General features: G+C 39.1%; 1 protein-coding gene across 1 annotated transcript; it reads left to right on the top strand.

Moving 5' to 3' along the window:
* Window positions 1-10,905: 10,905 nt before the first annotated feature.
* LOC143613117 (uncharacterized) lies at window positions 10,906-11,466 on the top strand. Its single transcript, XM_077086917.1, has one exon. It carries the CDS (start codon window positions 10,906-10,908, stop codon window positions 11,464-11,466), a length of 561 nt encoding a protein of 186 aa, XP_076943032.1.
* Window positions 11,467-12,168: the final 702 nt, after the last annotated feature.

The following is a 12,168-nucleotide window of genomic DNA, read 5'->3' on the forward strand; positions in this document are numbered from 1 at the left end:
CGTTTCACTTTAGGGGATCATTTTTGGGGGAATTCTAGAGTTGGTGGGACGAGTTTAATTCATATGGTCGGGCCCATGAGAGTTGTGCAATTGGTTTCTTCCCGACCAATTGTAAGAGGAGAGCTTTGAGGAACATTGATGGGAAGAGGATAAAGGAGAAGCCTCCTGATTGAGGTTTCGGGAGCGAATCTGGCTGAAGACTATTCAATAAACTTAGCGCTTCCCGGGAGGCAACCCGGTAATATCTTTTCTTATTATTTTATTTTCGAGTTTTTCTGGGTGTTTCTTCTCTTACATGCAGGTTACTCCTTCATTGGTTGATGACGGTTTATGAGCTGGAGTTTTAAACAAGTGTGGGGATGCAATTTGCTTAAGGATTGCCGCTTTCGTTCGTTAGTTATAGCTTGATAGAGAGCACAGGATTTTTAAGCTTGCGTTCGAATAGGAGGGAGAGGAACATGATTCACCTCACACTTGCATGATCACATATACCAGGGGAGTCTGTTCCACTTTATTTTTCTTTATGTTTAGTTTTGTCTTTTCCTTGTCTCACATTGAGGATAATGTGAAATTTAAGTGTGGGGATGGGGAACTGACGTTTTCATTTTTAAGAAAAATAAAATAATACTAAAACCTTGGAAGTTATATATTAAAAAAAAGTTTTAAAGAAAAATGTCCCTTGAATTTAGTTTTTTTTTTGCGTTAAAGTGGGAGATGATGATATTTATCGGAAATCGGTTTTTCAAACTACTAATAATATGAGATAAATAAAAGAAAATGCACTTAACCTGGGATGTGTCGGTAGGCTCAGCCTTGAAAATGAAAGGGCAAATTTGATAGAATGGTTAAAACGGAAATTTTTTGGGTAAAGCGTTTTGTCCGTGAAAATAAGTAATGAAAGGTCGGGTCATACTCAAGCCTCAAATTTTGGTATGAAAAAGTGGAAATATCACGAGTTTAAAAAATTTGAATACGCTTTCATATGATGCTTGGGTAGGTTTAACGTTAGAGTATGCCGTGTAGCCTGTAATATAAATCTTAAACTGCTAGTTTAGTGTTTTACACCTCATTGGCGTATGGTTTTATAACCTTAAATCTTGTATTGATGGGATGCTTCGGGTCCGGAGACCATGGGTCTGTATGCAATAAATTCATCTGGTTATTCACAATTCCTAAGTGGGGTTGTGAATATTTAAAATAAAGCCAAAAAGATCAAACCCTTATAAGTCTATAAACATGATCACAAAAGTACAAAAGTACAAATACACTACAGACTTGATCATCCACGCTGTTAGCCATGTGGGGTCCCCTTGCTCGCGTCTCATTACCATTAAGAAACGGACCACAAGGGACACGCTACATGTAAGCCCTACAGATGAAATTTTGTATACTCACCTATGGTGATGGTTTCGGTGTATTGCTTGATAACGGGGGTATGTCATATTGTGGGGAACACTAGCTATTAATTAATTGAACCTTAATCGTTTCTAATGGCTTCTTGGTAGACTTTGATGCTTAAGCTTAGGTGGATAAACAATACCCTTGATCGTCTTAACTATTCAAGAAAAAAATAGAGCAACAAAAGTTTTAATTTCGCTAATTGTGAGGTTTTAGTCAATTTGGGGTGGTCTGGTCCGGTAAAATCTGAAATTAAGCGGGTCTTAATTGTGTAAACCACTGATTAATATTATTGTCAGATGTTATTTGTCCTGGTAAAGAATAAGGCTTGGGTTTAAGTGGAAAACAATATCGGTGATCGCGGTTTTTGTGTTCTTCTAAGCTTTAAAAAATTAACCTATATGTTTTTAAGACTGTATTTTCCGATTCTGATCCAACTGCATTAAACTTTTTCAGGGACGAAAAAGACTTAAGTGTGGGGATGTTTGATGTGTTGTAAAAAACACTTACTTTCCTTATCGTTTTATCATGAATTAAGTGCTTAAATAGTTTAATTATTAAGAGTTATAGCTTGTTTTTACTTGATTTTACAAAGATAGATGATTACTTGTAGGTTTGAGTTTAATGAAGAAAAGTGTCAAATTTGAAGACTCTAGGGGCTTATTTGATCTACTTTGAATACTACAAGTCAAGGCCCGACCCAAGCCCACAAGTTAGAAGCCTATCTTCCATATTATATCAAGCAAAATAAAAAAAAACAAAAACCCGAACTTGGCAGCCCGGTCCGATCGGAAATTAGTAAGGGAAAAGAAAGAAAAAAAGCTTTGGTGGCGGCTGTGTTTTGGCTAGAGGACGGCTGGGAGAAGAAGAAGAACACCAAGGAGGGTTGTATACAGCAGCTAGGGGTCATATACACTCATAAACTCAGCCATAATCATTAAGTAATCACTCATAAACTTTGTTCTTTTGTTCAAGAAACCTAACTAGTTGATTTGATCTTTTATGTTGGATTGTTTTGCACGTAAGTTGAAGATTGAATTGTGTTTGATTATTATTGAATCTTGAATGAGTTTACTTAAGTTTATGTTGATGTTTATGATGTTTAACTTGAATATTAGCCGCTGTCCAAAACTAATGTTAGGCTAAACTAGTTAGTTCTACCTAGGTTAGATGATTATTGTTAGGTTTTAATGAGTAAATTGGATTGTTGATGATCATGACTTGAATTGTTAATGAAAAATTTGGTTTAGCATTGAATTAGGTTGTGTTTATTGGCTTTGTTTTTATTATTATACTTAATTACCTCTTGCTTTGATTGATTGAATCGGTTTTGGTTAATTTTAGCTTGTTTGAGCTCTTTACTTTGTGTTTAGATATTGTTTGCGGGGTGATCAACCGTAGGGTTTAAGTGGGTATATTAATTAGTTAAAAACAGCGGGTAGACACCTTCTTAGAGACCGAGAGGTGATAGGAAGTAGGGTCGTCTCATAGCTTTTACTTGTTAAGATTAGAATCGCGCAAGAGTGGGTTCGGTTCTTGTCGGTTTGGGTTAAACTAAATTGTTCCTCTATCCTTGGTTGCGTAGTATTCGTCTCCATTAGGTTGTTTGTCGGTGAGTCTGAAAGGAGAGTCGGTGTTAGAACACTTTTACAATTCGTTTTCCAGTTTTGTTCTTAAAATTAACTAAGTGTAAGTTAGGGTTTGTTAGTGAGACCGAGGGGTGATCTATCTTTCTTGAGTGAACCTTAGTTGTGTCATCCTTAGGAACAGGTGTCGTGAGATTCTTCAATCCATTAGCTTATTATACCTTCAATAGGATTCTTACCTAGGTAGACGTTTTCTCCATTGATAATTCTTATTCTTATAGTTTCGTCTAGTCATTTTAAGTTTAGTTAATTAAGTTTGCTAAAGTAAGTTAGATCAAATAGATAATATAAAAAAATAATTTAACCAATATTATTCTTAGGTGAGTCTTGGTTAGGGTTAAGTACTAAATACGTTTTCAAGTGTCCTTGTGTTCGATGCTCGGACTTCCTTAGGTCTATACTATTAGTGATCGGTACACTTGCCGGTTGTGTGTGGATTCGTTAGGATTTTCGTTTTATAAATTTAAAGCTTAGTTGTGAGTTACATTAAAGGAGCATCATCTGTCACACGTCAATTAACATTTAGAGATTGTCCACTGTGAAAGAATCGAATCGAGTTTGAAACAAATCTAATCATTATCAAATGAATTGAATCGAATCTCGAACTCGATTCGATTCGTTTGAAATTCGATTCTATTAGAATCAAATTCGATTCAAATGGTTTGATAACAGTTTCGATTCGATTCGTTTTGACTTAGAGAAAGTAACCATATTTGATTCAAATCGAATTTGAATTTGATTTGAATGGCTTATGAACTCTATCCGATTCAAATTGAACTCGAATCAAATAAAACATTTTGTCCAAATCAAAAATTTTATTCACATCTGGGTCCATTTGACCCCGATACACGTCTCTGTCAGTCCCTTTTTACAAACAAACACTAAATAAAAGTCAATTAGACTCAAAATGGTTTGAAAGTGACCTAAATCCAAAAATTGTACAAATTAAAGTAAAAAACTCAATTAAATCAACAACAACATACCTTAGGACATCGATAACAAGTTTGCAACAAGGATTTGAGCCAACAACAACACATAAAACTCCATTTTAATCTTTGAACAATCTCGACGGGACTAACAAGGTACAAGGTCAAAATCAAACATAATTTAAAAAGAAAAATATGGATTACCGATGGAGAGGGATCCATTTGTGATGATTATAAAATTATAACAATAAGGGTCGGTCCCGATGGATTACTCAATCCATCTTTGTCGTAACCTACACAAATAGTGTTGACAAGAAGGTTAATGACGGGGCTAGATTGGAAAAGAATAATAGTTTATTAAAGGCAAAATCAATGACACACTAATTGTTGCTTAAAGGACACAATAAAGACACACACACACGAATACTCAAAATATTTCCATTAATAGTAAGTCGATTACAAAACAAAAATCATTAGGGTTCTAAGAAAGGAATGATATGATTCTAGGTAGAATATCTGTAAGAATATATCAGCCATCAAATCGTTGTCAATCAATTCAAATGTAACTGCTTCATAAATGTAAAACCACTAGCATAGGCAGGTAATTTAATTTATATCACTCTAACACTTACTCATTTGTCTAGTCTATCTACACATCAAGTTACGATCTTGTTGGCTTTTGATATACTATTTTCATGTGCTAGGATTATTAAAGACAACATCTTGTCATTTTACAAAGGTCGGATCGATTTCTCAAAATATTATAATTTTATATTATCTGATTCCCTCTACGTAAGAGCTCACTTTAAATGAGATAAAATATATTGAAACTTTTCTAATTTTCATAAATAAGAAGGTAAAAATTTGAAATAAAATATAATACATTTTTGGTAAATCAAGTGACTTAATTTTGTTTTTCTTAAACTAAGTAAAATATTTTTGATGAGTTTAACTCAATTCATTTTCTCCCTCTAAAATGATGACATATTTTACAATTTTAAGCATACAAAAAGATAAAGGAGACTCAATCAAAACATAGTATACCCAATGACTCTACAAGATATAGAAATTGGGCACGATCAAAGGCTTTAATGAAAAGGTAGGAAAAGTTGTAATATGTGTGGGCCCTTTCAATATTAACAAGTTTCCGTTCATACCAATCACGAATGAAACGCATTCGTATGTTAATATATATATTTTCTTAGAGCGTTGGACCGGTTTTTGACAACACATACCGCTGCTTCGTTATCACACGTGATAGTTGTGTTAAAGAAAGTCAAACCATAATCCAGCTATGCATGTTATCGCGCATAGAAAGTCCAAGACTCGAACATGAAGAAAGAAAATAAAATAAAGCCGAAGATCCAAGGTCTTAACAATCAGATCTTGTATACCTACAAACGTAGAAAGTTCAAGACTTGAATAAAAATAAAGGAAAAAATAAGTTGAAATTTAAAAACCATATATGTTTCTTTTCTTTTTTTTTCTTTTTTTTCCTTTTCTTATCTGACTCTTTTTCTGACTCTTAGGGCAGGCACATTACTATATAAGACAACAATGATCAGGTAAAGTGAGGTTTGGGTATGACATGGTATTTACACGTCTGCCTTCATAGATATAACTTTAAATAGAGACAAGCAACCGTTTCATTAACGTTCATCCACTAACATAGGCGTATAATTAAGTTTGTATCACTCTGAAACTAACTCATTTTTCAAGCCTATTTACACATCAAACAATGATCTTGTTGGATTCTGATCTACTATTTTCATGTGTTAGGAATGTTAGGGACAATATTTTACCATTTTCCAAAAGGTCGGATCGATCTCTAAAAATAACAAATTTTACAAGCTCCCTCTAAACATGAGAGACTTCTTTTTGAAACAATTTCTGATTTTATTAAAGAAAAATATTTTTGGTTTTTCTTAAACTTAAAAAATAAAATCTTTTAGGTTTTTTCTTAAACATAAAGAATAAAATTTTTTGGTTGAATTCCATGAACTCATTTTCTCCCCCTATAATTGTGACATATTTGAAAAATTTTTACAAATTTACATACAAAAGATAGAAAGACAGATAGACAGACACATAGATAGACAGACAGACAGACAGATAGATAGATAGATAGATAGATAGATAGTATAGAGGTAGGGTACCAAAAAGACCCAAATACCCGGTAAGTGGGGACCCCCTCATATGTCACCCGCGGGACATATAAATCACCCGCATAACTCAAGAGAAAGGAAGAAAAACAATATAGCCTAGAGACTATATGCGGGAGGATCTTAACGCCCTTAGAAGTCATCCGCAGGGTACTGTTCCCACCCACAAGGATGGCCAGAAGGCAATGTCATAGGACAACTGTTATTAACCAACTCTCTTCTAGAAGATTTACTAAGATCCTTACTTGGAGAGCACGTGACCCATCAGCCAATAGAAGAAGGACAATTGGCTAGGTTGTTATAACCATGCACATGGCCAAGTTTAGCTCGTCCTATCACATACGGGCACGTGTCCAGGTTGTTACAACCATGCACATGGGCCGTATAGATCACCCTATCATATGTGGACACGTGTCTAGACGGTTACAAGAGCATCTTCTAGAAAGGGACAACTGGGCCAATCACATTCCCTCATCCTTAGGCTATAAATACCTTCACAATCTCCATGAGGTATGCATTCACTCCCAACTATCTACTCTAAATACTTAAGTACTTTCTCTCTGACGGAATTGTATTGATTCTCACGCCGAAGGGTGGTTACGAGAAGCCCCCCCCCCCCTCTTGTCCTTCACGTAACGAGCTCACAGTGGTTGTTTTGTAGGTTTTTGTCATTGGACTTTGGGAGATCGGACTCGTATCGTTAGTTGGATAGTATTTGACCCGTACCCTGTGGACTCATCGGATCTAAGCCCTTTGGGGAATAGGTGCGTGCTTCTTCATTGGCGTCATCCGTGCTTGTGTTAGAACTGTGATAATTTTTTGTTGGTTAGAACGATATGAGTCAATCTATAGAAGGGCCGATGGAAACTCCGGCAACTGTTAGACGTACTATTGATGTCGAAGCACCTGGAGGCCCAACTCCGGGTGACTTAGGACGTGTCATGGCGGAAACTCTCCGGGCCCGCACAGAATTAGGTCTGAAAGACGGATCTGATAATTTCGAACCGAATAGACTTTACCGTCGTAGCTCCGGAGCTGGAGGAATTCAGTTCCCCGAGGACTGGTTACGTATTCAGCAAGAAAATGCTTTAGCTGAGTACGAGCGCATGGTTCGTGAAGAGCGAATATGTTCCCTTACTTTGCTTTATGTAGAGACTCCCAGTAGATCTCCATCTCCTCCCACTACGGTGAGGAGGAGTCAGATGAGTGATAGCCTTCAGACGGAGATGTCTCCGGAAGATGATTTTGAAAGGTGGGGGTGTGATCGTACTCGCATGGTCATGCACGAGCCCCCTACAGAGATGAATATGAAAGTTATGATCCAACATACCGTCCAAGTGTTGTCAGTTATTTCAACGGAGATAGCAGGCTTCATGAACGAGAGGGAACTAGTCACCCGCGTACGGTAGTTCGCCATACTGAGTACCACAGTGATGCGGAAGACGACTTCACAAAACCATACCGTCCAGCAGCCTTTGCTGAGAAGTCAAAATTCATAGCGCGTATTGCAACAGCTCCATTCCCAGTTAATGCGAAAATTCCTACGTCATTGTAAGGTACAATGGAATGGCAAATCCTAGTGATCACCTATTGAACTTCGTGGAAGTGGGAGGAGTCAGCGGTTGGACTCTTCCCTACTGGTGTCACATGTTTGCATTGACATTAACTTGAGCGGCACGCGAATGGTTTGAAAAATTGCCAGATGGGAAAATCAAGAGTTGGGACGACCTGGTGGCTAAATTCTCTCAACACTTTAGTCAACAAAAGAAGCACACCCGCGATCCTTCTGAAATATTGGACGTTGTTAGATGGGACAATGAGTCTACTGAAGACTTCCTTTCTCGGTTAAACGACGAAAGTCTTAACATTGGAGGGATCAGTGAAGACATGTTGAGGGGAGCCTTCCGCAAGAATGTGTGAAGAAATGCCTTGATCCGCACCTTAACTGGTAGAGATGGAATGCCCAAGACCTGGGATGAAATAATGTCTGCCGCAAAACTGTTTGCAAGAACCGAAAAGACCTTGGAGTCTGACAACCCAAAGCAAACCCCAAAAGTAGAATTTCATAATCCACGGCCGAATAGAGAAGCCAAGGGATCAATTTTGTCAAGGCTTCAACCTTCCGCGGATACAATGAAGCAGTTTGATGCAAGGTCACTAATAGGCAACAAAAGCAAAGCAAGCGCCTCAACGCAAGTTACCAACAGTTGGACCCCATTGACAAAGACTCCCTCGGAAATTCTCACCACTGAGAACGTGAAATTCAAGTAGCCTCAGCCAATCATGAAAAGAACATTCCTCAACCCCAAGAAACATTGCATGTTCCATGATGAAATCGGTCATAACACGGATGAGTGTTTGGCCTTGAGGGCTGAATTGAAGCAGCGGTCAAGTCTGGAAAGCTTGGACACTTTGTCAAACATGTGAGGCAAGGGTCTGGAAAAGCTTCCTCACAAGACAATCATGGCCCGCCTAAAAAGCTGGTCAGAGACTTGAATGTTCACATGATTCAAGGAGGGCGCATAGTTGGAGGAAAGAGGCAAGAAATTGATGAGGAAGTGTGTAAGAATGAACCCGTAATTTTCCCACGGGTCAAAGGGTGTTCGTGCAACAAAAACTCGATGTTAATCATTCCCCTCATAGTTCATTACCGTTCACATTATGTCTTTTTTGATACTGGAAGTACGTCAGAGATAATGTATGAACAACGTTTCGAACAACATGACAAGGAAGACAAGGTGAGGATGAAGCCAATTCACACACCTGTGTCTGGCTTTGGAGGCGAAGTGATGCATCCACAAGGGGTAATTTCTTTTCCTGTCACACTCAGTGATGAAACACATTCACGAACTGAAGACGTTGAATTCTTGGTTTTAGGGCGTGAGGCAATTGGTGATTTCAATGCTCACCCTTCCACAGGTCATGGCGTGGTAGGGGTTCCGACCCGCACCGGGGTAGCAATCATCCACATAAACAGTCATTGTTTCACAACGGAAAGTTCAAAGCCTAGAAAGGTGCCAAATAAAATTGAGATAATTGAACCAGAGAAGTGGGTGTTGAACAAAAAGTTTTCGGACCAAACGATAACATTTGGGCTGTTATCTCCAAGATAGTAAGGACATTTCTGAAACAGTTGTTAAAAAAACATGGACATCATTGCTTGTCAACCCACAGATATGACTGGTGTCCCGCGGAGGATTGCAGAACACAAGCTGCGGGTAAATCCGGCATTCACACCGATTGTCCAAAAGAAACGAAAGATGGGTCCTAAACAGACAAATGCCATGTACGAACAAGTCCAAGACTTATTGAATTCTGGGATCATCCATGAAATTCAGTACCAAACTTGGGTTGCTAATCCAGTCATTGTTCCTAAGAGAAACGGAACATGGCGGATGTGTATAGATTTTAAAGATCTAAACAAAGCATGCCCCAAGGACTGTTATCCGCTGCCGGAGATTGATCTTAAAGTGGATGCAGTTTCCCCGTTCAAGTTTAAATGCTTCCTTGATGCCTACAAAGGTTATCACCAGATCCGCATGGGGGCAGGTGATGAGGATAAAACAACATTTCGCACAGATCAAGGCACATTTTGTTACAAGATGATGTCTTTCGGATTAAAGAACGTGAGTGCTACATATCAACGTTTAATGGATGAGGCCTTTAAAGACCAGATCAGGCAAAATCTAGAAGTTTATATGGACGATTTGGTGATAAAGGGTGTTGAAGAGGATCAGATGTTACGCGACATAGTGGAAACATTTTGGTACTCTAAGAAAGATCAACATGAAGCTCAATCCTAGTAAGTGTTCCTTTGGGATGGAGGAAGCAAAATTTTTAGGCGTAATTGTCATGGGTACGGGCTTTAAGGAAAACCCAGACAAGGTTCAGGCAGTGTCCCGCATGCCCTCACCTTCTTCCCTTAAAGAAGTACAAACACTTAATGGAAGGCTTGTTGCTTTAAACAGATTTTTGGCCAATCACGCGGCAAAATCTTACCCATTTATGTTAACTCTGAGGCACTGTCTAAAGAAGGCACATTTCAAATGGACTGTGGAAGCAGAAAAAGCATTTTTAGAAGTTAAAAGGTGTTTGATGGAACTTCCTACCCTAACAGCACAGCATGCATGAGAGCCTTTAACATTGTACTTGTCAGTATCTAATATTTCCATTGGGGCCGTGCCACTGACAGATAGGAAAAATCTCCAAACACCAATTTAGTATGTCAGTAGAATGTTGACAGGTCCAGAAACCAGATATTCGATTCTTGAGAAGCTGGATCTGGCACTGGTCTATGCCGCCAGATGCCTCCGCAGATATTTTCAAGGCCACCCAATCAATGTGCTAACAGGGTAAAAGTTGAAAAATGTGCTGAGTAAACCAGAACTGTCTGGACGATAGACAAAATGGGCTATTCAATTGGGAGAGCATGCGATTGAGTATAGACCCAGACCCGCAATCAAAGTACAAGTGCTAGCGGACTTCGTTACAGAAGTCCCGTAGAACAAGGAAGAATAGTGTCTGATCGAACAACAAACTCCGGTACCTCCTTAGCGAGACCAGGTCTGGTCACTGTTCACGGATGGAACTTCAAGTAACGTAGGATCATGCGCAGGCCTCAGATTGGTTAATCCCGAAGGCCACGAATTTACGTATGCCTTAAAATTGGACTTCAAAATTACTAACAATGAGGCAGAGTATGAAGCTTTCTTAGCAGGTCTGCGGATATCCAAAATGCTTGGGGTAAAACACTTGGAAGCATGGGTAGACTCAATGCTGATCGCAGGACAGATCAACGGGACATACAAGGCGAAAAACAATGTGATGGCTCCATACCTCTCGCATGCAAAAGATTTGATTTTACAATTTTCATCTTGCAAGGTCATCCACATTAAACGAAGTGAAAACAAGTCAGCGGATTCTCTCAGCAAATTAGCTTCAACAAACTTTGAACATTTTGCAAAAGGCATCCGTGTAAAAGTCCTCGATCATCCATCTATCCCGCAACATCAAGTACTGGTCATACAAACCGGTGATGAATCCTGGATGACACCGATTATGGCTTATCTAACATCAGGACTCCTCCTGAATGAAAAAGCAGCGGACCGGAAGACGAGACACAAAGCCCTAAATTACCAAGTGCAAGATGGTATCTTATACCGCAGATCCTTCCCCGGCCCACTCCTGAGATGTGTAGACGCCAAGGATGCAAATTATTTAATACAGGAAGTTCATGAGGGTATTTGTGGTCTTCATGCGGGTCCAAGAATGGTTGTGGCCAAACTAATAAGCGCGATGTACTATTGGCCGGGGATGCACATAGACGCAGTGTAAGAAATCAGAAAACGTGATTCATGCCAGCGCCATGCCCCCCAATACCATGCGTCAAAAAAATGAGTTAGTGCCGGTAACATCCGCTTTGCCGTTCCAAAAGTGGGCAATTGATATCATGGTTCCATTCCCAGAAGCCCCTGGACGTGTTAAGTTTCTAATTTTGGAAATTGATTCCTTCACGAAGTGGGTAGAAGCTAAACCGGTTGCCTCCATCAACACATCCAGCATCAAGAAATTTCTGTGGGAGTTCATCATTTGCCATTTTGGCCTCCCGCGGGAATTAATTAGCGATAATGGAACCCAGTTCGCGGATAGTGAGCTACAACAGTGGCTGAAAGAAATTCAGGTCACCCAAGTATTTACTTTTGTAGCCCACCCGCAGACCAATGGTCAGGTCAAAAGAGAGAATAGGTCCATTAAAGATGGAATCAAAGGACGGTTGGGAACTAAACGAACTGGATGGGTGGACGAATTGCCCCATGTACTTTCGGCTTTTTGCACTCAACAGAAGTCAAGCAATTCTGAGACGCCGTTTAGTTTGACTTATGGTACCGAAGCCATGATCCCAGCCAAAATTGGAGTTCCATCCACAAGAATGTTGACAAACAACGATAATGAAAATGAGTTGCGGACGAACTTAGATCTCCTTGAAGAAAGGAGAGAATTGGCCCTGATCCGCGAGCATAATTATAAACATCAGTT

This window comes from Bidens hawaiensis, unplaced genomic scaffold (assembly GCF_021521415.1).
Source record: "Bidens hawaiensis isolate Kalapana, Puna unplaced genomic scaffold, B.hawaiensis_p1.1 tig00036706_1, whole genome shotgun sequence".
NCBI classification, from domain to species: domain Eukaryota; kingdom Viridiplantae; phylum Streptophyta; class Magnoliopsida; order Asterales; family Asteraceae; genus Bidens; species Bidens hawaiensis.